We start from the raw sequence: 26,309 nt of genomic DNA on the forward strand, positions 1-26,309 counted from the left end.
GTTGGGAATGACCGTTGGGCCGAGAGGGCGAGGCGCGCCGATGCCGAAGTCGCGCGCGTGCAAACCGAAAACTGGGCGAGACTCTGCGCCTGCGCGGCTCGAACGCCTTGTACATAAACAGGCGCAGCCCGTTCACGTGCCCCTCAGGCATCGCTACATTTATTTAATAGTATTTATAGTACTCCCTTCCCCCCCCCTAGAAAGACCCTAAAGAAAATAATACGACGCGACTGTAAAGCGTCCCTTCCTCCGCGAGCAAAAGTGCACCATAGAGTAGGAAAACGCTAGACTGGCACGCAGGCTGAAATGCCGATTAAAAAACGAAAGGGCGTTCTGGGTCCGTACATCTCTATGGTGAAGCCTTTATCTCGCTTTTGATTGGATGTTAGAGGGGAAAACTTGGTCGGCTGTAGGCCGGAAACGTTCATAGAAACGACGATCGCGTACGACTTCGTAATCTCTGTGTGTGTGTGTGTGTGTCCTCCCCCCCTCCTTTAACTAGAAACTGGTTCGGCCGATCTTAGAGATCGAGACGTCTTACGCAAACGCGCCGCGTGGTGGCGAAAAGGGCAGAAGCCGAAGCATGAGTGCGCGTGCGGGAAAGGAAGCCCCGCCCTTGAGACGACATAAGGAGTTGTAAAAACGAAAGGCGAGTAGAGTTGTACGCATGCGCAGTAGTGGCAATGATAGTCCTCTGTAAAGGTTAGAGCTCATTGCTTTGCATGCTGGCTTGACCCCCTCGCGCTGCCTCTGCTTTAAGCTGGCTACGAAGGGGACTGGAAGCTTTATTTATTATTAAACATCGAGAGGAAACCACTGTTTAGATTAAATATGCGGAGGCGTCCTGTTAGGTGGCGATGTCTGGTACTTAACATCGTTTCAGCCAACGTTGAAAGGATCCATGATTGACCTTTGACCTGGGGTTGCCAACCTCCAGGTGGTGGCTGAAGTTCTCCTGGGATTACAACTGGTCTCCAGGCGACAAAGATCAGTTCCCCTGGAGAAAATGGCTGCTTTGGAAGGTGGACCCTATGGCATTGTACTCCATTGAGGTCCCTCCCAAACCCAGCACTCCTCAGCCTCCACCCCCAAAATCTCCAGGTATTTTCTAACCCGGAGCTGGTACCGCAACTTTGACCCCATCCTACTGGTCTAATTTAATTTAGGTTACGTCCACCTGCACTGGTAGACTTGATCATAGGGTGCAAAATACTCTGTTGGCCCAGGTGCTGATCACAACCAGCCTTTCCATTCTAGTGGTGGTTTTTAGTCTCCTTGGCTTGGTTAAGCCTTTGATAACCATTTTGAAAAGACACGCTGCTTGAGTTTGCCTAGCTGTGGCACATGCCAGCTCTATCTTGCTAGATAGAGCTGGGGTCAGTTAGAAGAACAGTTGATTTTGCAATAGAAGGTGAACTTTGCCGGCTACTTGTTCTTTGTAATGACTGATGGTCTTTGAACTCTCCTAGAATGCTGCGTGTGGCACGGTTAGTCCTAAGGGCTGGGGTTACAGGCTTGCCGTCCCGTGGCAAAGCCTCTCTAACTGCTAGAATGGTGCAATACCGGAAGATGCGGAAACCAACACAGCCACAGAACTGGTTGGTGGATTATCGGGAACGATACATCCCCTTTTCCAAGGGGCAGCTTGTTAATACTCTACTGAAGGTATCGTTGTTGCTGCTTTTGAGTTCCCAACATTTGCCATCACATTGCGCAAGCACTAAATTTGGTCTCCTCAGAATCTTATGTTTTATTATTTTTTTAAAGTGTTTTTTAACGCATAACATTAGAAGTACGTGAGCAGAGCTTGGTTAAGTCTCAGGTTGGAGGCAGGGCTGAGTAGGCTTTCTGGTGTCCAAGAATTATATCTCACATGCCCCTTCCTACAGCTAGCACAGGCAAAATTAGTAATAGAAAGTACATGAATTTTGACATATTTACTTTGCGAAATTGGTACCCATCACAGAAAAGTATCTAAGTGAAACAACTACAGCTTTTAACACTTAGTGGACTCCATTAGCATAGAAGAAGGCTCCAGTTTCAATTTATCAGGATCTCATGTTGCAAGTGGTAGGGAGGCAGGAAGAACATTCAGTGACAGAAAGTATCCTGTCTATGCTTGTAGCTTCCTTTACTTATGCATGTTTGGTGAGCATGTGTTTAATGAAATGCACACAATGTACAAAACCTTAAAACTATATCAGTCCAGACAGACCATGGCTAATATTTTGTTAAAAATGCAAAGACAAGGAGAGAGTTAAGCGGAGAGACAATGGAATGATCAGTGGAGTGGCAAGGCCAGCCATGCGCTGCTTCGGAGGTAGTGACATCTGGGTGCGAAGTGTGATATCTTTTTATAAACAGCTGTGCTTCGACACGGCACAAGGGATTCCTCGAACAGATCCCTTGCTTCTGACCCATGTCTGCCTTATTTGTTATCTCTTCCCTCCCACAGGATTTCCATTCCTCCAGCCACACAGAAAGAGTCTCCTTCTTGGCATTTGTCTCTCAAGTGGACACCTCCCTTCTTCACCGCTATCACTCTGTCCTAGAGCAGCTCAAGGTAATAACACACACAAACCCTCGCCCTGGTTTCAGATGGATCGGTCATTAAATGCTAGCGGTGGCGGGTGGAAAGGAGGGGCTTGTTCTGAACCTGAGGACGGAGCATTGCGATCAGCATTAATACTGACAATTGGGTTAATCCTGCTACTGATTTCTCCCCTTCCTCAGGCTCTCTATGAACCAATTAACCCCGACCAGGATACACTGCAAGAGTCCTCTTTGCTGGATGCGGAACGGTTAACGAAAGAGCTGGACGTTTTGGGCAGGTTGGAACCATTGCTGGACCAGGCCAACTTCAACAGCCTGTCGGAGGATACGCTGGCATATGCCCTAGCGGTCAACCACCCTTATGACGAAGTCAAGGTGCTGCCTTATGCTGGGGAGGGGCATGCCCTTTTGCCTGCTGCAACTTGCTGAGATTAACACAAATAAAGCCCAAAGGTCCTGTTTCTGAATGTAGGCCTGGGTTCCCCAAGCTCTTGCAGTTTTGTTTCTTGAAGTTTCAGTGACATTGCCAGGGGGCATGGGATGCCCCTTAAGTCTGGTTGATCCATGTAGTAGCAAAAGAAGGCCGGAATGTGGTGGCAGAATCCTGAGGTGGTAGAAGGCAATGATGGAATCAAGCTTGGAATGTTCCTTTATAGGAACAAAATGTTGTGCAAATGGCAAACTAGTATAATGGACAGAAGTTCTGTGGCACCTCTTTACTTGCTGGGATGTTTTTCTATTTGCTGGGAGTTCTTAATGTACAGGGGTCGTGTTCCAGGAGGTGATTCTCCAGCTGCAGCCTGAAGTAGCGTGTGCTCTCCATTCTACTTCTTCAGTCCTCTGCCCTCTCGTTCTCCTGCATGTGTGAACCAGGGCTTAGAGGCAGCTGTACCTTATTTGCAAAGCCACTGTATTTTTATTCCAGGCCCGACTTGTTTTCTGCAGGTGTCTGTGAATCTGGAGCAGTATGAATACATGCGATTCTGGGCTCTCGGCCAACGCATCGGCCCGCTGCGCGTGATGACGACCCTTCAGGCCCAGAGGGGTTTCTTTGGCACGTCTCCTCGGATTCCTGCAGACAGGCAAGGGGAAAAAAATGATGTCCCTCTCGCCTGAGATCTTGTGGGTATGCCCAAGGGATCATAGAGTTTGGATTGCTGTGCTATGATCGGAACCCTGTGGCTGTGCTTGTAACTGTGTCACTAAAAGGCTGTGTTGAGCGTACACGGTTCTTGTGAAGGTTGCCAAGATAGTATGTACGGCAATATCACTAGAACCCTCCTTAAGGCTGGATGTTCGCCACCATCACCCCCTCTCAGTAAACGTGGGGGGAGAGAAAGTTGCTGTCAGACAATGATGGAAAGCCCCAGTCTGCATGTTATAGCAGACTTCAGGTGAAATGGAGGAGATGTTATGTTAATTACACTAGAGCATGCTTGGTACAAAAGATCTCGGTGCAGTGAAGGCTTCTGGGACACAGAAACTGGCCGTTCTTCTTTGGAAAATAGAAAAGCCAGCAATGATTAGGATGAACAGAACATGCAGAACACAGAAGCTTGTTTGGTTGCTACTTGATAACATTTTAACTGTTTTTTGTAAAGGTATTATCTTTTGTTGCTTTTGGATTTATAAAACTTGGAATTTCTGCTGGTAGATGCCTAATTTCATTTGCTTGTGGGAGGGGAAAATAGAAGTGTGCCTTTTGAATTGCAAGTGGTAAAAAGAACATGTATGGTTCTTTTTTTTGGTGCATACTGGGTTTTCAAACTGGGTGTGGTAATGAGCTCTTAACTATTTAATGGTTTTAGCACTGCATGATGGGTAGCATTTTATTTGCTCTGTTTGATGTACTGTCACATTTCTTCTCTTCACCCGAGGTAGGCATTATTTCAAGCGGGTGGTGGTAGCCACCCGGATCAAGAATGCGCATCTGGTGCTGAAATGCTTTAAAGACATCCCCCTGGAGGGCTTGGAGCAGCTCCTGCCGGCTGTCAGAGTCCGCACGTCCATCTTGTACCGGGCCCTCCTCAACAGCATGCTGATCGTGAGCGGCTTGGCTGTTTTCGTCAACGTGGGCATGGTGGTGCTTTCCGACCTCAAGATTGGCACCACCTCCCTGCTGCTTTTCTTCACTGCTTTCATGGCTTTCCGTGCTTGGAAGGTACGTGCACTGTTAGCAGAAGGCTGTAAAATGCAGTGCTCACCAGAGCCCCCTAGCCCAGCCAGCCTGTATCTGGAACCCATCCCTGATTCTCTCACCTTTGGAAAATGTGGCCTCGTCCTTTAGAAGATGAGCTCCTGCACAAGGAAGGCTCATGTATGACTGGATAACAGCACAACACCAAGATCTCACTGCAGCACCATCAATGAGAGCCACCACAGAGTAGCAGCAAAGCCATCAACTAGGAAGTCCCTAATTCAGATCTTTACTTGGCCATGAACAGTACTTGCTAAGTAAACATTAGGCAAGTTGTTAGCCCCCCAACCCATTTTGGATTGAACACATGATGCTGCCTTCTACTGAGTCAGACCCTTGGTCCATCAAAGTCAGTATTGTCTACTCAGACGGGCAGCGGCTCTCCAGGGTCTCAGGCAGAGGTCTTTCACATCACCTCCTTGCCTAGTCCCTTTAACTGGAGATGCCGGGATTGAACCTGGGACCTTCTGCATGCCAAGCAGATGCTCTACCACTGAGCCACAGCCCCTCCCCAAAAATGCAGGCATGAACACATGAAGCTGCCTTATACTGATGTCTCAGGCTGAGGTCTTTCACACCACCTACTTGCCTAGTCCCTTTAACTGGAGATGCCGGGGATTGAACCTGGGACCTTCTGCGTGCCAAGCAGATACTCTACCACTGAGCCACAGCCCCTCCCCAAAAATGCAGGCATGAACACATGAAGCTGCCTTATACTGATGTCTCAGGCTGAGGTCTTTCACACCACCTACTTGCCTAGTCCCTTTAACTGGAGATGCCGGGGATTGAACCCGGGACTTTCTGCGTGCCAAGCAGATACTCTACCACTGAGCCACAGCCCCTCCCAGTACTGACATTCCATAAAGGGCTGCCTTTTGGTTTACCAATGGTATAAATGCTGTTAATAAATATGCAAAAGGCTTCCCCCCCCCCCCCCCGTCAAGTTGCAGTCGATTTACGGGGACCCCATCGGGTTTTCAAGGTAAGAGATGTTCACAGGTGGCTTGCCATTGCCTGCCTCTGCATAGCAACCCTGGACTTCCTTGGTGGTTTCCCATCCAAGTACTGATAATTTCTGACCCTGCTTAGCTTCCGAGATCTGATGAGATCAGGGTATCCTAGGCTATCCAGGTGAGGGAGCAATAGGCTTAGGCTGTTATTAATTAAAGTGAATGAAATTACTGTGCTGCCATAATTGAGAGATAAAGTAATTGAGTAAAATGGAGAAAGAGGCACAGTGTTGCACGAAATTGTCACACACTGTATTTAACTGCTACATTGCAGAAGCAAAATCTTATCTGCGTTCATTTCCCATGAACAGTTGTAACTCTGTTCCCCTGTTGTGCTGCCTCAAATCAGCTTCAAATCCAAAGCGTGACCGTTGTGCAGTCCCTCCTGTTCAGTGGTACTTGATGTTTAGAGCCCAGCTACAGGTCTGATGTTTCTTTCATTGCTTTGTCCTGCTTCGGTCATAAGGTTTGTTTAAAAACAGCCTCTTGTGTCTTTTATGTACGCGCCTGTGTGGTATGTTACTCGCCAAGAATCAGCTTCTTTTCCTCGTCTGCCCGTACGACTGACGTTCCCCACCTGTTATCTCCCCTGGCCTTTTGTCACAGGCATTGTGTGACATCACAGCGTTCCCTGCAGGGTAGCCGGGTAACAAAGCGCATCTTTGTGTGAGTCTTTTTCTTTGGAATTTGCTGGCTTTGTGCAGCTCATGGCTTCTTCCAGGTTCTGTCAGGTGGATGATACTGTCTGGAAGAGGAGAGGACAGCAGAGAAAAAGTCTTTGAAGGCTGGAGCTGTGCAAAATTGAGAAGGCTTGGGGCAGCTGCACACAGTACAGAGTTAGGAAGAGAGTATCTGGCCCAGTGTGATTCAGTGAGTTTAGTGGCTAAACTAGAATCGGAATCGAAGACTGCCTGGTTCTGATTTGCTGTTCTAACTCTGTGTTAGGCTGGGTTTCTCTCTGCATCACCTCTGCTCCATTTCTGGCAGTGAACCCAAAAAGTCTGGATCCTACCGCCTTTTTCTATTTTTTTAAGTACATTTTTATTTTCAACTTACAGTTCCAAATACAACATGACATGACATTGACATAACACAGAATAGAACATACCCAACATTACATATTACCAAATGTGCCTTGCTTGAACACATGAAGCTGCCTTATACTGAATCAGACCTTTGGTCCATCCAAGTCAGTATTGTCTACTCAGACTGGCAGTGGCTCTCCAGGGTCTCAGGCAGAGGTCTTTCACATCACCTGCTTGCCTAGTCCCTTTAAGTGGAGATGCCGGGGATTGAACCTGGGACCTTCTGCATGCCAAGCGGATGCTCTACCTCTGAGCCACGGTCCTTCCCCTAAAGGGAATCGTTCAAGTAGTTTTTATTTCTACCATCTATCCAACATTATTTATTATTTCCAAGTTATTTATTTATTTAAACTTGTATTTATGTCTACACAGGGTTGTACAAACTTTTTTATTATGCCGTACCTGAATTTCTGATATACGTATGTTAAACTATTAATACTATTACTCCAATATATTAAGCTATATATTTTAATCTGTAATATTGGTTGATTGGTATGAACTATATGTTTTTTCATCTATCTATTATTCTCTTAACATACTAACAGTGCATTCCTAAGGAGAGTTTCTCCAGTCTAAGCCCATTGAAATGAATGGTCTTACACTGGAGGAACTCTCTTTAGGAATGCAATGTAAATGTAGTCTTACTTGAGTCATTATTCTACTTATTTCTGATACGATCGTCCCGAAGCAAAGAAGAAAAAAAAGGAAGAAAAACGAGCCGAAATCTTACCACCTCTTTCCTACCTAGTGTGGTGTAGTGGTTAAGAGCGGTGGTTTGGAGCGGCAGAGTCTGATCTGGAGAACTGGGTTTGATTCCCCACTCCTCCACATGAGCGGCGGACGCTAATCTGGTGAATCGGGTTGGCTTCTCCACTCCTACACACGAAGCCAATTGGGTGACCTTGGGCAAGTCACATTCTCTCAGCCCAACCTACCTCACAGGGTGTCTGTTGTGGGGAGGGGGAGGGAAGGTGATTGTAAGCCGATGTGAGTCTCCCTTAAGTGGTAGAGAAAGTCGGCATATAAAAACCAACTTCTTCCTCCTCCTCCTCCTAGTTAAGAGAATGCCTTTTACACGCTCGCTCCCTTTCCAGAGGCTCGGCTTTCTGAACGCAGCCTTGAGATTTCCCTCTTCTCTTTAAAGGTCTTTGGCCAACGCAGGAACGTCCACGCCCTTGAGCTGGTGCACATGCTGTATTACCGCAGCACATCCAACAACTCCGAGCTGCTGGCCTCCCTGATTCTGCGGGCCCAGGAAGAGCACGCGAAGGAAGTTATCTTGGCCCACAGCTTCCTCCAGAGACAGTGCCATCTGCAGAAGGACGCAGGTGACTGTCTGGATCTCCGGGAAGCGGCTGGGAGGGTCTGAGGGAGTCCGGAGACAGCTCTCACCTGTCTTTCTCTGTCCCCAGACTCCAAAACCATGGAACTCCTGAGGAAAGATGTTCAGGAGTGGTTACGCCTCCGCTCTGGGCTGGACATCGCCTTCTGTGCCGAGCGGGCCTGCAAGCATCTGAAGGAGTTGGGAGTGGGGGCGCAGGCTCCCCCATAGTCAGGGCCCACCCTGGGACTGGGCAGGAGCCCCCTGTTATTTGAAAGAGCACTTTTGGTTCTGAAAGGTGAGAACTCCTCCGAGAAGCACCTAGCCCAAAGGGTACCAAGTTTTCGATGCATGAGTATTGGAAAGGCGTGCTTTTTCCAGTGCGTTATGGAAACGGCGTCCAGAGGTGTGGCTGTTGATGCTGCATGGGTAATCATGTGTTGCTGTTTTTACTGCTGTTGTTCTTTGGATGTACATATCGTGAGGCGAAGCATAAGCTCACCATGGGGTATAAATTTCAGTTGGTATACCTTGTTGCAAAGAGGCCAGCTTGTACCTCTGGGGCTCCGTTATTTGGTGGGAGTCGGGAAGGAGCAGCTTTTAAAATTCCCCCACTCTGTTTTTTGCAAAGCACTTTTATGGTGTTCTGCTTTTCTTTTTTTTCCTTTCTCTGAGGAATGAATGATTCCTTACAGGGCTGTTTACATAGAAATGAGAGTGGCACAAAGCGGTGAATCTTTTGCATTTAGAGCGAGATGGGTTTTAAAACATCCCTTGCTCTCCCGTTGGGAGCGGGATTTTATTTTTTTTGACTTCGTAATTTCTATAGCACTTTGAAATGCTTGATGTACACTTCACATTTTGCCTGAAAGGCTGTGCTGCACAATAGGCTCTTCTTTGTTCCTGTCTTGGAGAGAACAGAGAGTCTGAAGACAAAGTGTGTGGTCTTGGCCAAATCTGTAAGTTCGGGCAACGCTTTAGGCTGTGCATGGCCTGGAGACATTTTTTCTATATTATTGTTACACCTATTTGAGGGCTAGGCTCCTATAGTGGAAAGCAGGTTCCAGGGCTGTACACTGAAATGGAAATTTAAGTCCTCATGATCTAAATTCTGCCCTCCTGAGCATGTCAGTCCCAAGTACTCCACAGGGTGTGCGTGTACTGTCTTCTGAAGGTTCCAGCGTCACTCCCTGGCATCTCCAGTTGAAAGAAGCTCAGGAAGCAGGTACTGGGAAGAGACCCTTCTCTAGCTATGTCCTTGGAGAGCCACTGCAAGAGTGGACAACACTCAGCTTTACAGAGCAATGGTCTGACTCCGTCTAGGGCAGCAACATCTGTTTCCACCGGGCCACACTTGTTATCCTGTCTTCCTGAAATAGAGCTAGCACTTTACACAGTGGCTTTTTCATAGTCCAGAAGTCTGTAAATGGGGCAAGAAGTGTTCTTGGGTGCAAGGAGGACGGTTGATGATGGATTTAAAATAAGGCAGCTGCAAGTCTCCTCTTGCTGCATGTAATAATTAAGTGCTGTTGAGCGGCAGCCACTTAACGGTGACTCTATGGTTTTCAAGGCAAGATGTGATTTGCTGTTGCCTTCCTCTGCATAGCAGCCCTGGTGGTCTCCCATCCAAGTACCAGCTAGGGCCAACGAGCTCAGGCTAGACTGGGCTATTCAGGCTGTTGCTCATAATAAAGTCTTATTTCTGGTGGCCTGCCGGCCATGAAAGCAACCTCTGTATCTGACTCTCCCTTCCTGCCGCACTGAAGATCTTGCGCTTGTGGTGTTGGCACACAGGTGTGTTCGGAGCAAGATAAAGGTAGTCTTTTTGTTCTAGTCAATATAATATTTGCCGCTGGCTGTGTGAGACTGAAATCCTGGTGACCTGCCAGTCTCCCTGAGGGTTGCATGGGTGTCTTTGCCCTCTCCCCTCAAGTGTAGGTGATGGGAGAAGCCGTTCTTGGCATCACTGGTTTCCATTACACAGGTCTCATAGAAGGGAGTTGCCTAGGAGAGCCTCCGATGGGGAAACGAATGCAGTGTAAAGCCGAGTCGTGGATGCTGCTTGTGTACCCATCTTCTCTTTCCAGCAACACCCAAAAGGAACCTTGTGGCAACTTAAAAGACTAACAATGTTCTGGAAGTGTAAGCTTTCGTGGGCTAGAGCCCATTTTGTCAGACGCATGAACTGAAACCTCAACCAGAAGAAATATATACATAACACAGGGGAAGGGGGGGATGATGAATGGCTTAAAAGGCCACAAATTGCAAGAAGTGTAGTTTGTACCATTTGTCAAATGGTTTAATGCCCATAGAGGCTAAAGAAAGTGTTAGATCTGTTTTATGTTTGGCTCATGCCATTAAAGGTAGTCCCCTGTGCAAGCACTGGGTAATTACTGACCCATGGGGTGATGTCACATCCCAACGTTTACTAGGCAGACTATGTTTACGGGGTGGTTTGCCATTGCCTTCCCCTGTCGTCTACTCTTTACCCCCAGCAAGCTGGGTACTCATTTTACCGACCTCGGAAGGATGGCAGGCTGAGTCAACCTTGAGCCGGCTACCTGGAACCGACTTCTGTCGGGATCGAACTCCGGTGTAGCCTTCCTTATACTTCCAACTTGTCCCTCCATCAGAACTTCCAGCCTTTGGGAGTTTGTGTACCCAGATATTTGAAGGACCATCTCCTTCCATATGTCCCTGTGGAACTGACTTTCGTGGGGATCGAATTCAGGTTGTGAGCAGTGTGTCCAAATAAGATTGTCAGTCACCGATTGGTGTGTGTGTGCCGTGGTAGTAAGGGATGGGCAGAGCTATGCAGCACAGACCTGTTTTAAAGATAGAAGATTGTTTTCATGTCAGCAGCCAAGGCTGAGTCTTAAAATATTGCTGGTTGTCTTTTTCTGGCTCTGTTGGAAATCATGCTGACTTTGGGGGAGGGGGTGCATGAACTTCTGCCGTGTCTTCCGTATAATAAAGGATTTTCCCACATCCAAAGGCTCTCTCTTCTACCTTTGCATTCTCTCATTTGGCACTGGTTGGCCACACAGCAACTTCATTCGAATGGAGATCATTAAATATCGGGGGTTTCCCTGGCTGAAACAGCCCTAAGCAGCTACTTTGGGGTAAATTACATATAGCCTGTCAATACACACAGTTTATCCCATGGGGTTGAAGAGTGGGGTCGTTTATGCATGGGAGTTTTACTTGAGGTTCGTTGCTCGCTAGACCCGCACTTTGTTCTTGCGAAGCTATGCACCAGCAGTCTCCAAGCTCAAAACAAGAAGCTTCTGAGTCCCCGCCCCTTGAAATGCCGCTTTGTAATTGGCTGAAGTGCTTAGAAGTCGTCTTCCCCAAACCCAATTGCTGCATAAAAAAGCATTTTTAGAACAAAAACAAAAAAGGAGCTATTTGAAAAGAACCGGGGGGCGGGACCCAAGCTTTGTTTTAAAACCTTTCTTTTGCTCAGAAAACTACGAGGAAGCAGGAAACATTTGAATCCCCGCCCCTTGACACGCTGCTTTGTAATTGGCTTTAGCGCTTGCTGTGAGAGAAACTTAGTTTCCATGTCCCACGCTTTGCCTTATGCATGGGGATTTCACCCAAGCTGAGCTCGAAAGATGGAAGAATCAGGTTAACAGAGGAAGGGGAAGAGCCGGGATTTGTGAGGGCTGGCAGCAAGGTCATCTCTAATGGACGGAAAACTCATGCATAACTCCAAGGAACAACTAAGATGATGGAGGGAGGTGAACGTGAGTGAAAGTACCCTTGCATAAACAACCTGGGTCTCTGGGATCATTTCAGGTTGGGAAAACGGCAGGAAAGGAAAGGCTTTAAGTGGCTCCACGCCATGGGCCTGGTCCAGATTGGCCCATTCAAGCCTGGGAATTCAATTCCCAGCATGAAGTTCCACACTAAAGCCTCCACTGGGCATAGGTGGCTTGCATGTGGTTTGAAACGGCTTTCCGGTGGGTGCTTGGGGTGGGGGGGAATCTGAATTTTTTAAAATGAAAACAAGAGTCAAGCTGCCAAAGCTTGAGATGCTGTACTCTGCGGGCCCAAGGTGCATGGCCCCCTAATTCTTCATTGTCTTTTAGCACATTGTTGAAAAAAGATTTCCATAAAACTGCTCCTGTAGGTTATAACTAATCACCTCTGCGCTAGGGCAGAGACCCTGCGGTGCTATTGTGGGGTTTCCTCCTTCCTCTCCAGCTGCCAACATTAGTTTATTCAGATTGGTTCATCTGGAATTAAAATCCTCACACTGGTTTAGTGTTCATAATTAGCATCATGTCAGTATTCTCCCCCGTCCCTTTTCTTTGCATAAGCATGCAGAGAAAGAATAGGGCGAAGGAGTAAGGATTACCTTGCTGTCCCGAGAAGCGTGGCCCAATCCCAAGAGGGCTCCTGTGCCCTTAAGAGTTGCGAAGAATGGAAAAATCTGCCAAGTGCATCATGTTTCACCACAGCTTGTTTGGCTATGCGCCCCTTTCCCCCCCCCCTTTTATGTGCAACTCTGAAATCTGCAAAAGTGACTCCCAGGGCAATCCTAATCCTCATTGTGAATACAAAAGAGTGTGTTAAGAAGTAATTAGTCTGCCTCAAGTGATCCCCAGCCTATCTTTTAGAGTGTTTCACAATCTTATGAGGTGGGAAGTTATTCAAAGCCGCAACAAATCCTACATTTCCTTCTGTGCACACTGTGCAGTTGCCACAAAATAATTCTGCTTACCCTTTCTTTCTTACATAGATGAACATAGACCTGGCTCGCCCTGAGCAGATTCCTTAGTGAACACTAGTTTTTGGAGAGAATAAACCAGCTTTCTGATTTTTTTAAAAAAGCAGTTAATTCAGCCCAAACAACCTTTCTTGAAAAACGAACCTTTCGTAAAACAATAGCCGTTGCTGGAAGGCAATGCTATTAAGTGGGCACTGTTACCAAAGACATAATAAATGTGTAAGTGCAGCATAATGTTGCTCAAAAGCGTAGTTATGGGGGGGGGGAACCACAACTATCTTTTGGAAGAGTGCCAGAAATTAACATTTCTGCCAAAAGGCTCTAGATCATTATTGGGCGCCAGAATTATAGTTGAAGAAACTAAAATATCGGCTGGGTGAAGTCACAACCAGGAGTCTTTAGTGGACTTTGGTGAGGGAAAACAGCTCAGGACAGCAGTAATGGAACAGAATCCAAATTTTTATGGAGCTTGAGATATGCCTCAAGTTTATCTTTCCCCCTCAAGCATCTCCTTCTATAATTCTAGACGCCAATCTATATTTTACTTCACCATTCCTCCAAGAGGCCCTGGGCGATGTAACATAATTCTCTTTCCTTATTGTTTCAACACTTGAACAACTTTGTAAAATAGATTAGACAGAGAGGATGACAACCTAGTGAGTTTCACGGTCGAATGGGAATATGAACACCGGTCTTCCTGGTAATAGGTCAACACCCTAAACTGTTGTACCATGCTGGCAGTTGGCTTACCCTGCAAGGGTAGGGTTGCCCGCCTCTAGGTGGTGGCTGGAGATCTCCCGCTATTACAACCGATCTCCAGCCCATAGAGACCAGTTCACCTGGAGAAAATGGCCGCTTTGGCAGTTGGACTCCATGGCATTGAAGTCCCTGCCCTCCCCAAACCCTGCCCTTCTCAGGCTCCACCCAAAAAACCTCCCGCCGGTGGCAAAGAGGGACCTGGCAACCCTATGCAAGGGCCCTTTCAGGGTCCTTTTTTCCATGGTTGAGAATCATTAGGGTTGCCAGGTCCCTCTTCGCAACCTGAGGGGATGTTTTTGGGATGGAGCCTGAGGCGGGCAGGGTTTGGGGAGGGCAGGGACTTCAGTGCCATAGAGTCCAATTGCCAAAGCAGCCATTTTCTCCAGGTGAACTAGTCTCTATCGGCTGGAGAGCCGTTGTGATAGCAGGAGATCTCCAGCTAGTACCTGGAGGTTGGCAACCCTAAGAATCCTGCAGAGTACTTCAAACCCCAGACGCTGTAGGATTTCCCTTCTCGCTGGAGTAGCAAAATGGCTCGCCCTGGCTGTATTGAAAACTGGGAGGTTGGGGGACAGGGAAGGGAAAATTGATCCCTTGTGTGATCATTTTGAAACATAAGGGCACAGTAACTTCCGATTTGGCCAAGCCATGCTGAGAGACACTGCTTTGTCCTCAGTTACTCCGAAATATGTGTGAAAATGGGCTCCCCCCCTCCCGCATGCGAACATACTCTTCGAACGTGACTCTTTGTACTCTGCCGACAGCTCTGCTCCTCTCCTGTGCAACTGCTCTTCAGTGAGCTCTTCAGAATCCTCTTCAAAAATCTCATAATCAACATAAAATGGCCAAGTTATTTATGCACTTAGATCCGCAACCCGTTCTTCAGCTGCCTGTGCTTAAGAATTTCTGACAGAGCAGACACGGTGAAATCTTTACAGAGAATAGATCTTGTTATTCGCTTGTCTTCCACAAGAGCTTTGTCAGGCTGGACTGGGAAACTTAACTTTGCCAAAGGGCCACTCAAGACTGCCCATCAGTATAGCAGACAGCCACAAATACTTTTCTCTGCCCGAGGGGATTTGAAATTAATTTTGGGGATGAAGCATTGCACAAGATCCTTAATGCATGCTTCCACTTCTTGCGTTACTTCTGTATCCTGGATGCTACTAGCATTGTAAAGGTAAAGGTAGTCCCCTGTACAAGCACTGGGCCATTACTGACCCATGGGGTGAAGTCACATCCCTACATTTACTTCCGAGGTCGGTAAAATGAGGACCCAGCTTGCTGGGGGTAAAGGGAAGACGACTGGGGAAGGCAATGGCAAACCACCCCGTAAAGAGTCCGCCTAGTAAACGTCGGGATGTGACGTCACCCCATGGGTCAGTAATGATCCGGTGCTTGCACAGGGGACTACCTTTACCTTTAGAATGCCACTGGATTTGTGTTTTACTTTGCAAACGAAAAGAAATCATCAGTTTAACTGAGTGGCTGATTCAGGGATGGATCACTAGAACATCTAGAACAGGCATTTCAAACATAAGGCCCGCGGGCCAGATCCACCCCCTTGAGGGCTCTTATCTGGCCTGCAAGCCAGCCACCACCTTCCCCACTCGCGATTTGGACTGGCAAGCCCACTGTGGGCTCTCACGAGCCGAGGCAGCCACCTCCCCCAGTCCCGATCTGAGCTGGCGAGGCATGGCCCGGCCTGACCCAGTGGCATTTATGTCAAACCCGTCCTTGTAACAATTGAGTTCGACACCCCTGATCTAGAACATCACTGTCTGAACATGCCCGTGACAAACAACGGACATCTACTTGCAACTATCTACTATCTACCAACTTTTTATCTGTTGCAATACTATCCACTGCATACACAAGCCTATATTTACGTAGCAACACTGGACTTCTTGGCAGTCTCCCTCTGACCCTGCTTAGCTTCCAAGAGCCAGCATGGTGTAGTGGTTAAGGGCGGTGGTTTGGAGCGGTGGACTCTGATCTGGAGAACTGGGCTTGATTCCCCACCTCCACATGAGTGGAGGTTGGTTTCCCCTCTCCTACACATGAAGGTTGGTTTCCCCTCTCCTACACATGAAGACAGCTGGGTGACCTTGGGCTAGTCACACTCTCTCAGTCCCACCTACCTCATAGGGTGTCTGTTGTGGGGAGGGGAAGGGAAGGTGATTGTAAGCTGGTTTGAGTCTTCCTTAAGCGGTAGATAAAGTTGGCATATAAAAACCAACTCTTCATCATCTGACGAGATCAGGCAAGCCTTCGCTATACAGGTCAAGGCTCCTGCCCTTTTAAGAAGGGATTTTTATGAACACAATACTATTGTAGTTTTTACTGTGTGTAAATGGTCTTCACTGTATTTATTGTAGGCTTTTCTTTTTTTCCTGTAATCCTCGAGTCGTTGTGAGAAAGGTGGACTATACATAAAAAGGTTGGCGCGTCAAACAGCATGCTCTGAAGTATGAATGAAGACATGACTCTATTGAAATATGCTTTATTATTTTTAATTCTTCAAATGCATATAAAAGGTAAACTTTGGAAAAGTCAACATATATAATACTGTTACTGATATAGAAATGTCATGGAAGGCAGGAAACTTATTTCTGAAACTTGCAAGATCCCCAACAGATTGTTCAAGGCACATTGCATTTGTGGGCATAATTACTATGGGGAAGGATTCACACACACGCACAACTCCCAGTTTTAGAAGCAGGACAGATACGAGTTTCATTCACCCATCTTACACCATCTTTTTGGAAGTCCAGAATCTCCACAAACTCATTAAACTTGGGCGGGGAACTAAGCTATTGCTTTAAAAATGGCTGCTGCTTATGGGGAGAGGAGGGGGTAATTATGGCAGTTGCATGTTGGGAGTTTTCAAAAGCAAACAGATGTTTGTTGGATACAGATGTACATTTCAATTCACATATACTACGCAGACACAAAATCTGGTTTGCTTCTGAATGACTAATGAGCAAGGAGGGGCAGCCAAATGCAGCGTAGCGATGACGAGACCTGTAGTATTTGCAGACGGTGATTCTCACATTCATGCTCCGCATTTTTTTAAGGCTGCTGTTTCGAAAGAGATGGACACCTCAAATGTTTTAAAATTGCTTGTAATGACAAACATGAAACGCCAGTTGTGTGTGTTGCGGGACTGAAACCTCAGAGTGTGTGTGTGTGGTGGGGGATAAAAGTCTAATGTGAGTGGTACTGGTGACAACACTCTAACTGTTCCGCTTTTACATCCCTGGATTCCTCAGAATGTATGTGGAAGTTTGGAAACAAATGAGAGTCCCTTAAGTGTTTTCTGAATTTAAAAAACACACAAACTTCTGCATGTACAATATTCTTATTTCTGCAAGCTTTACTCTTAACTTTAAAAGGTTTCAGGACTTCCAACTGGAATTTATAATTTAAAATCTCACTTGATATTTTAGTTTTCAAGAGGTTGCAGTATCTTGAGTAACGTACAAAACTCAAGATATCTCTTATTCAACCCTCCATTTAAAAATGAAGTTTTTTTTTTAAAGCTAGACATTTTTGCACACTTCGGTTTTGACCTGTGTTTTGCCCAACGTGAGATACAGAAATATTTTCTAAATAAACCTGTTATCTCACAAAGTTTTAGTCTTGTAAAACAGAAAAGCTGATGTGGTGGGGGGGGGCAGAGGGAAATCTATAGTTCCTCATATTGGAAGTACAAAAGAGGATTGAAATTTAAATGGCTTTTTTCCCCCAGAAGCAACCACTTTTCACTACAAAGTATGAGGAACATTTAAGATGTGTCTCCTGAAGCAGCATATTCAACAGCATCGTGACACATAGTTTGTCAGCAAAAAAACAACACACACATATTAGTGTATGACAGTATCTCAGAGGCCAAGGAGATGCCTAGCACAAGTTGACACACACCTTTGAATTGCCATACCATGCAAAGTGCACAATAACGCACAAACCAAATGTGATGCAGCGACAGTAACCCTAGTAGATCAAGCCAGGCATCATTTATGTTTTGGTACCAAACAGCAACGAGTTAATACATAGCAAAAATTCTCAGGAGAACAGGACAAACGGTGAGATATCCTAGTGGCCTGGCTACTCCTTTTTTCGAAGGTGGATGTAAATGAATCCGCTGATAAGAGCCAAGGGTAAGGAAAGCCATGCCAGCACAAAACAGTAGCCGAAAGAGCCACCTGCCTGTCGCTCTTTCTGGAACTCTTCCACGTGGGTTGTGTAGATCACGGCGGCTGTGAGTACGGAGATGGCTGGGAAAAGACCCAGACAGAACGTTAGCATTGGGAGCCTTGGCCGTACCTTGCTACCTGATGGGGCTTCAGCATGCCACCTGCATCCCATTGAACACACACGAAGCTGCCTTATCCTTAATCAGACCCTTGGTCCATCAGAGTCCGTATTGTCTACTGAGACCGGCAGTGGCTCTCCAGGGTCTTAGGTAGAGGTCTTTCACATCACCTACTTGCCTGGTTCTTTTAACTGGAGATACCGGGGATTGAACCTGGGACCTTCTGCATGCCAAGCAGATGCTCTACCTCTGAGCCACAGCCCCTCCCCATTATCTTTTGCTGGTTGCTTTTCAGGTCGCCTAAATGGCACCTGTTTGGGGATCTGCAATATGTATTACTATGCAGAAGCCAGAATATAAATCAAATATTTGATGTGACATCACCCCATGGGTCAGTAATGACCCGGTGCTTACACAGGGGACTACCTTTACCTTTATCAAACAACAGGGTTATGTTCCCATGGGTTAATTTCAGATGAGTGGCTGTGTTGGTCTGCAGTAGAAGAGCAAGATTCAAGTCCAGTAGCACATTAAAGAACAAGATTTCCAGAGTATCTGACAAAGGAAGCTTTGATTCTCAAAAGTTTATACGCTAGAAATCTTGTTGGCCTTTAATCTGCATAGCCAATCAGATCTTCAGTGGCAAATAGGGTTGCCAACCTCCTGGCACTAGCTGGATATCTCCTGCTATTACAATCGATCTCCAGCCGATAGAGATCAGTTCACCTGGAGGAAATGGCCGCTTTGGCCATTGGGCTCTATGGCATTGAAGTCCCTTCCCAAACCCTGCCCTCCTCAGGCTTTGCCCCAAAAACTTCCAGCCGGTTGCAAAGAGGGACCTGGCAGCTTTAGTGGCAAATCAGAAACCCTGCTTGGGCAAGAGACCCACTTTCTAAAGACACTTGGGTGCCAAGAAAGGCGTTGGCAGGCAGCATGGTCCCCCAAGGTCACCACGTTGGGGACCCCTGCGGTATCGTTAACCAAAGCAGTGGTATTATACGAGGTAAATTCCAATTACTGGACCAAATGGTATACCCATCTGGCTCCTACATCCCTTCTACCACTTCTTCTTTACCAGGCCAGTGCATGCCCACCTCCCAAGTACCTTTATCTCATGTCAAGCACGAACCTTCACATGCTCCAAATGTCAGGTACATTAACTGGTAAATTTACTAGGGTAAATCCCCTTTTGACTGCCCACTGGGAGTTGCCTGGTTAAAATTTTGTTGATGTGAGATGATAAAATGGTTGTTTTTCTGGGTTCGGCTCCTTTCTGTGAGTTTTGAGAAGTTAAATCTCTGGGTGGATAAGATGGCAGCTCACATGGAGGGAAATGCACATGCATGAACACTAAGACACCACACGGCGAATGGTTTGCCATTTCACGCGCCACTTGGCGTGCGTTTCGAACATATTGCAAGACAATTATGTTTTCCTACCATTTCTTTAACTAAAAGAACAATTTGCTCTCCTGGCTTCTAAATCCGTGAAGGGCAGGCTATTGCTGAATGAATACAGTACACAGCAGGCAGCGAACTGCCTTCAATAACTCATAACAGTGAAGGACCCGCCAAAAATGTTCCCAGCGTAAAAACAGGGATGTTTACAAGGATGTCCCTTTTTTTTTGCCCGTGAAATGTTGGCAGGTAAGAATTCCCTCCTTCCCCCTGTGCGACCATATATTCGTCTTGAGGTAATTAAACTGGGCCTTAGGCAGCGAAACACCAGATTCAGACCCTTACCTGTAAGTATCTGGAAGATTCCAGTGGCGTAAAACAGGCTTCCCCGCTTCATGGTATAGAGCTGGCACATGAAGATAATGAAGGCGGCACTGGAGAACAGAAGACTTAAAACCATGAAGGCCTGGACTGCATAGAGCCAGTCTGGAATGGGGAAGGGGGGAGAGAAAGAGGCAAGAGACGGTGTGAATGCTGCCCTTCTACAGCACAGGTGACAATACAGAGATCCTTCCCAGAAGATGTGTAGTCCCTTCAGACGTGCGTGTTAAGTGCCGTCAACTCGCTTCTGACTCATGGCGACCCTATGAATCAATGACCTCCAAAATGTCTTAACTTTGACAGCCTTGCTCAGATCTTGCAAACTGAGGGCTGTGGCTTCCTTTATTGAGTCAGTCCATCTCTTGTTGGGTCGTCCTCTTTTCCTGCTGCCCTCAACTTTTCCTAGCATGACTGTCTTTTCCAGTTACTCTTGTCTTCTCATAATGTGACCAAAAATACGATAGCCTCAGTTTAGTCATTTTAGCTTCTAGGGTCAGTTGAGGCTTGACTTGATCTATAACCCACTGATTTGTTTTTTTTGGCAGTCCAGGTTATCCGTAACACTCTCCTCCAACACCACATTTCAAAGGAAACTACTTTCTTCCTATCAGCTTTCTTCAATGTCCAGCTTTCACACCCATACATAGTAATAGGGAATATGATGGCATGAATTAAACTGATCTTAGAATCATAGAGTTGGAAGGGACCACCAGGGCCATCTAGTCCAACCCCCTGCACAATGCAGGAAACTCACAACTACCTCCCCCCACACACACCCAGGGACCCCCTACTCCATGCCCAGAAGATGGCCAAGATGCCCTCCCTCTCATGAACCGCCTAAGGTCATAGAATCTTGGTGGCCAGTGACGCATCCCTACACTTCAGAATCTTTTCTAGCTCCTTCATGGCTACCCTGCCCAGTCTCAACCTCCTTCGGATTTCTTGGCTGCAGCCTCCCTTTTGGTCCCTTCAGGTACTTACCGCTTTTAGAAACCGACTGGCAGATCCAGGCGTGTCAGTGCTGTTATCGTGTATGCAATCATACCAGATATTAACTGTATTGTCATCAGGCAAAACCCACCAAGACTGGAGGCAGGGGAAAGGGGCAGGAGAGGAGAAAAAAAGCAAAAGAAAATTACAAGGGAGATTCCGAAGCCAGCCAGGCTGGTTTCCCTGCTCAGCGTCCAAGCAAGTACAGCATCTCGGTAGGCTGGCAATCGTTATAAAAGTTTTATTTATTAAATGATGCCCACAAAACTTTGCATTTATTAAGTTCTGCTAAGTGAATTCAACAAATGGTACGATTTCTGTAGAAAGTACTGATGTATAATATTGGAACGTATATTGGAACCGAGTATTGAAACATAATCTCAACTGTACGAAGTTTAACCTACTGTTGTATTTTTATTTTGTTGTTGTTATTATAAAGTAAACTTAAAATAAAGAGTAAAAAAAGGATTTTTTTTTCCAGAGTGAGGTGGTGGTGGCAGAAATGACTAACGGTATATATATATATATATATATATATATATATATATATATATATATATATATATATATATATATATATATGCTAGTGAAAATCTGTGAGAGTCAGCAACCCTTGAGGATTTATTTCCAAGACTGGTGCCATTGTTCCTGTTAGGGGGGGCCAGATGTTCTCTTTTCCAGCCCTCTCGAAATATCAAGGATCTGATTCTGTCCAATAAAATTGGATGAAGCTTTTTCTCCCCCTTGAAGAAACGTTTTGTAAGCATTTGAGTGACAATCTGTCACTCAAGGAGCTAAACTCCGCCGCCTGCCCCAGAGCTAGCGCTATAGCGAGGTGCATTGTTATTTAAAGTAATAGTAATACAGTAAATTGGCATCTATTCATAATATTAACATATGCAAACTTTGTGTCTCCCCATTCTCTTTTTTGAGGGCTCGAATGTTCTATTCTCGCTCTCTTTTTGTGGTCATCTGTAGGTGTCTACCCTAGAACTAATTTGAAAGTAGCACTCACAACTCTGTTTATTGTATGCTGATGTAAATGCCTAATAAAGGTAATGATGATGATGATGATGAATATAGCACATACCACTGCCGGAGGGCTTTCCATACATTATTATAGCACCAAAACTGGGTCTGTGGCAGAGTTAAGAGTGCCAAATTCCAGGTGGGACCCCGTGGGACATCTCCTGGAATTACAACTGATCTCTAGACTACAGAGGTCACTTCCCCCGGAGGAAATGGCAGTTTGTGGGGAATGGCCTCCATCATATTACCGCCCTAATGAGCTCCCTCAAATTCCACCCTCCACAGGCACCGTCCCCAAATCTCCAGGAAATTCCCAAGCCGGAGTTGGCAACCCTACATGGATCATCATCAACCTTTATTGCTCATTGACAGAACCTTAAGCATTTACATTGTACAAGGGAAACAGCCTGATTCCATTTAAGCTTAGCACAGAATAGAACCATGCTGTCGTGACAATTTTACATCCATTACATGCGTTAGATATTTCACAATCTGATAAATTTTCTCGGTATCAGCATTGAGATCAGATAAGAGGAATGGCGTAATCCAAGGTTCGCCCTACATGGAAATAAACTGAGGGAGGGGTGAAAAGAAACGGCCACTGGTGGGAGAAGGGTTAAGCATAGGGTTGCCAGGTCCCTCTTCGCCACCTGCGGGAGGTTTTTGGGGGTGGAGCCTGAGGAGGGCGGGGTTTGGGGAGGGGAGGGACTTCAATGCCATAGAGTCCAATTGCCAAAGCAGCCATTTTTTCCAGGTGAACTGATCTCTAGCGGCTGGAGATCAGTTGTAATAGCAGGAGATCTCCACCTAGTACCTGGAGGTTGGCAACCCTAGTTAAGCAGCTCCACCCACGGCCCCTGCATTCGTGTTATGAGGGCCGGGAATCCCACATCTGCCTCACAGCATGTTATTCCACCCTCAGCCACACATCAGAAATATTGAGGAATTCAGATATAGATTGATCTGCTTTTTAGTTCTAGCATTTGATTGGAATCTAGGCATGGCCTCACGTCTGAAATACAAACTTCCAAAAAAGAAAAGAAGTCTGCAAAGCAGAAGCAAAATTCTTCCTCACAGAACAACACATAACTTATGTTAATGGGCACACCGTTACATTTTTATTTTTGGCAAGCTGTCAGCTCTGAGGAAAATACTTGTCCGAGCTTAATGAAGGCGGGGAGGTATACACAGGCACCGCTGCAGAATAAATTGGGCATCCGCCCCCAGCGCAGGCTCAGACACAGCCTCTGGGACTGTTGTCAATTTAAGAACGACATCAAGAACCCCCAAAAATTAGAACACCTTTCTTCAACTGAGGAAAGACTGTGTGTCAGGGCTGGGTGTGTGTGTGTGGCTGCCCGATCATCACTCTGAAAATCCCCGTGGGCCGTTCAATTTTTGCCGTAGGGACCTGTGCAAAATATTCAAGGCCTAAGAACTAGACCTGGACAGGATGATGGGCCAATAATTTGTCGGCAGATTTTAAGTCGGGTTTTGCACAGGAATCATAGAATCACAGAGTTGGAAGGGGCCAGGCAGGCCATCTAGTCCAAACCCCTGCTCAATGCAGGATCGGCCTAGGGCATCCCTGACAAGTGCTTGTCCAGCCTCTGCTTAAAGACTGCCAGCGAGGGGGAGCGCACCACCTCCCCAGGTAGCTGATTCCACTGTCCAACAACTCTTACTGTAAAAAACGTTTTCCTTAATATCCAGCCGGTACCTTTCTGCCCGCTATTTAAACCCATTATTGCAGTCCTGCCCTCTGCTGCCAACAGGAGCAGCTCCCTGCCCTCCTCTAAGTGACAGCCCTTCAAATACTTAAAGAGAGCGATCGTGTCCCCCCTTAACCTCCTCCAGGCTTAACATTCCCATCTCCCTCAACCTTCCCTCGTAGGGCTTGGTCTCCAGGCCCCTGATCATCCTCGTCGCTCTCCTCTGCACCCGCTCGATTCTGTCCACATCACCTTTCCCAGGGGAAGGGCAGAGACCATGAAGATTCTCCTGTCCCTTTTAATGGATTTTGATACCACTGAGCACAGTTTCCTTCAGGAATGCCTCCCATATTTAAGAGCTCTGTGTTGTGGTGATTCCACTGCAGTCTGGAAAGGAGGTCGAAAGACACTGTCCTACCCTGTTAAATAGTTATACCGCGCTTTCCTCCTCAATGCGGACCCCAAGTGGCTTACAACATTGTTCTCCCCTACTCTAAGGCTGCCAGTGTCCAGGTGGGGGCTTGGAGATCTCCCAGGATTACAACTGATCTCCAGACTACAGAGATCCCTTCCCCTGGAGAAAATGGCTGCTTTGGAGTGTGGACTCTATGGCATTATACCCAGCTGAGGTCCCTCCCTTCCCCAAACCCCACCCCGGGTGCCACCCCTCAAATCTCCAGGAATTTCTCATCCCAGAGATGGCAACCCTAACTCCATTTTATCCTCACAACATGAGGTAGGTTAGGCTAAGAGAGAGCAAACCTGGGTCTCCCAGATCCTAGTCTGACTCTCTAACCATTATGCCATGCTGACTCAGAGGAATTTCTCAGAAATGAACATATTTCCCTAATATTGAAAAAAGATGTGCTGGCTGTCAATGTGTTCCTACGCCAAGCTCTAAACATTAAACGGTTTGGGTACAAGGTATTTTAGACAGCACCTATTCCCAAAGGCCATGCCCCCAACCATGCACACTATGCGTGCACACACAATGTATTGAAATCAGCAAACAGGGCCGTGCTTCAAATTCCATCAACCATACAGGCCATATTGGTCTCTACACACAGCAGAGGCTTCTCAGTGGTGGCCCCATAGCAATTGTAACACCCTTTCCTAGGAGGAAAAACCTTGCTTCCCCTTTCCGAACTCTTAGTAAAAGAGTTTGATAACATTCTGACACACAGTAGCCTTTTCAGTGACATTTTTAGGTTATAAGTGCTAGACTTTTCATAACTGCTGACGTTGCGACCTCTCAAGTTATACCATATCGTCGCATTTTACTATTATGTTGTACTTTATTTCTCTTGATTTCTTGTAATTAGGTTCCAACGTAGAAACTAACGAAAACCGCTTATAAGTTTTAGCAAGTAAACATAAAAACTGACCTACAGAGGATCTGTCTAATGACTGAGTTTCCCGGGGGGGGGGGGTTCTTTGTTCTCCAGACAAATGTTCGGAGGCTAAAATAATCAGACAGATGGTTAACTCCATAATGATGTTAGCATCCCCTGGCATGAAGGGCTTCTGGTAAAATGCCCTCAGGAGACAAACCATTGGTGGCCAGCAAGCGCAAGTAACAGTAACACAATAAAACCCACATGATGTACAGATGGTGACCAATTGCTTTTCTTCCTTAAGAGCGAAACCATGACTACAATTTCCACCACATCTTGGGCAAAAACGCATGGTCGCTTTAGCCTCCTTTAATCCCTGTTTCAGCCAGGATTCAGCCTGGATTAAACGCATGCGTTTCGCCTAATGTGCATTCGATCCTGGCTAAAACAGGGATTAAAGGAGAATAAAACGACCATGCGTTTTCGCCCCTTGATTAAACTCTGGTGGAACCCAGAGAAAGTTACTGGGGACCAGATCTGGCTTGTGGCACCTGGCTTTTTAATTCCGAGGATTAAAACCAGCGAGGCAGGAGCTGGCCCGTGGGCTTGCTCACCTTGTCCAACGTGGCTACGAAGAGTAAGATGAGAATGAGGACGTGTAGGGCGGTGACTGCGAAGAGGAGGAAACTCATCCTGGCTGCCGGCTGCTGGGAGGGAAAAGCAGAAGCAGAATTAAAGAAACGCCTTGCAAAGGAGACACATTATCCTCCCTCAATCTCAGGGCTCGCCAAATCTGATTATAATGTCTCCCAGAGTTCTGCCCGCTTCGGCTTGAAACAATTGGACAACTCTGCTCCCACCCCCTGGCTGTTCCAGGCAAATCCCGCTCCACAGAGGGATCCAGAATCCCAGCACCCCTTCTTCTCCCTGCCACAACCCACCATTCTACTTACAGACAATCCGGCAGCCCTGACCCATTTCTAACCTGCTGGTCACCATTTGCCTCCCAGAGGACCTAGGAATACACAACTGTTCTCAGTCGCGCCCTTATTACTCCAGCCTCATGATATTTTGTTCAGAATCGTCCCCGGATGTCTGGAGTTACGAGACTCTCCTTAGATGCAACAGATTTCCCCCGTTAACCCTGCAGAAGCCAGGATCCGGCTTCTTCCACCCAGCTCACATTCCTGTGGCCTCAGGCCTTGCCTAATAGGATCCAGATGTTGCCGAGTCATGTGAGCTCTAGGCCCGCCGAGGGTGGAGGTAGTACTACGTTGCTGCCATCCCCGTTGCTTTTACTGAGGGCCCCTGCAAATGTCTTGTCAAATGGCAAAAGGGCAAATCCTGGTGATACAAGAGAAACCGCAGAGAGGCAAGGCAAAATAAAGCTCAAGCTATGTTGGAACCTCAATCTCAGAGGCTCTGGTGGGGAGAGGAAAGAACCCCCCTGCGGGTTCCTGCCAGGCTCTGTTCTGTGAGGTTAATTTTTCA

General features: G+C 46.7%; 2 protein-coding genes across 2 annotated transcripts; one reads left to right on the forward strand and one right to left on the reverse strand.

Moving 5' to 3' along the window:
* Nucleotides 1-1,470: 1,470 nt before the first annotated feature.
* Nucleotides 1,471-8,397, forward strand: TMEM143 (transmembrane protein 143). The gene is made up of 7 exons (XM_056863077.1): nucleotides 1,471-1,665; nucleotides 2,456-2,563; nucleotides 2,734-2,928; nucleotides 3,499-3,635; nucleotides 4,435-4,714; nucleotides 7,990-8,173; nucleotides 8,258-8,397. The coding sequence occupies exons 1-7, from the start codon at nucleotides 1,471-1,473 to the stop codon at nucleotides 8,395-8,397; spliced, it is 1,239 nt and encodes a 412-aa protein (XP_056719055.1).
* Nucleotides 8,398-17,740: 9,343 nt separating this feature from the next.
* On the reverse strand, nucleotides 17,741-25,518 carry EMP3 (epithelial membrane protein 3). Its single transcript, XM_056863838.1, is given in 5 exon segments — nucleotides 17,741-17,937; nucleotides 19,718-19,858; nucleotides 20,735-20,762; nucleotides 20,765-20,839; nucleotides 25,433-25,518. Coding segments are annotated over 5 exon segments (492 nt in total). The 5' UTR covers nucleotides 25,511-25,518; the 3' UTR covers nucleotides 17,741-17,767.
* Between the last annotated feature and the right edge of the window lie 791 nt (nucleotides 25,519-26,309).

The sequence above is a fragment of the Euleptes europaea genome, chromosome 18 (assembly GCF_029931775.1).
Source record: "Euleptes europaea isolate rEulEur1 chromosome 18, rEulEur1.hap1, whole genome shotgun sequence".
NCBI classification, from domain to species: Eukaryota; Metazoa; Chordata; class Lepidosauria; order Squamata; family Sphaerodactylidae; genus Euleptes; species Euleptes europaea.

Excerpts from the sequence above, each read along its gene's own strand:
- TMEM143 (XM_056863077.1), top strand. The coding sequence starts at position 1,471 with ATGCTGCGTGTGGCACGGTTAGTCCTAAGGGCTGGGGTTACAGGCTTG. Across the intron at positions 1,666-2,455 it reads TTGTTAATACTCTACTGAAG|GATTTCCATTCCTCCAGCCA; the intron begins GTATCGTTGTTG and ends TCCCTCCCACAG. Across the intron at positions 4,715-7,989 it reads TGGCTTTCCGTGCTTGGAAG|GTCTTTGGCCAACGCAGGAA; the intron begins GTACGTGCACTG and ends TTCTCTTTAAAG.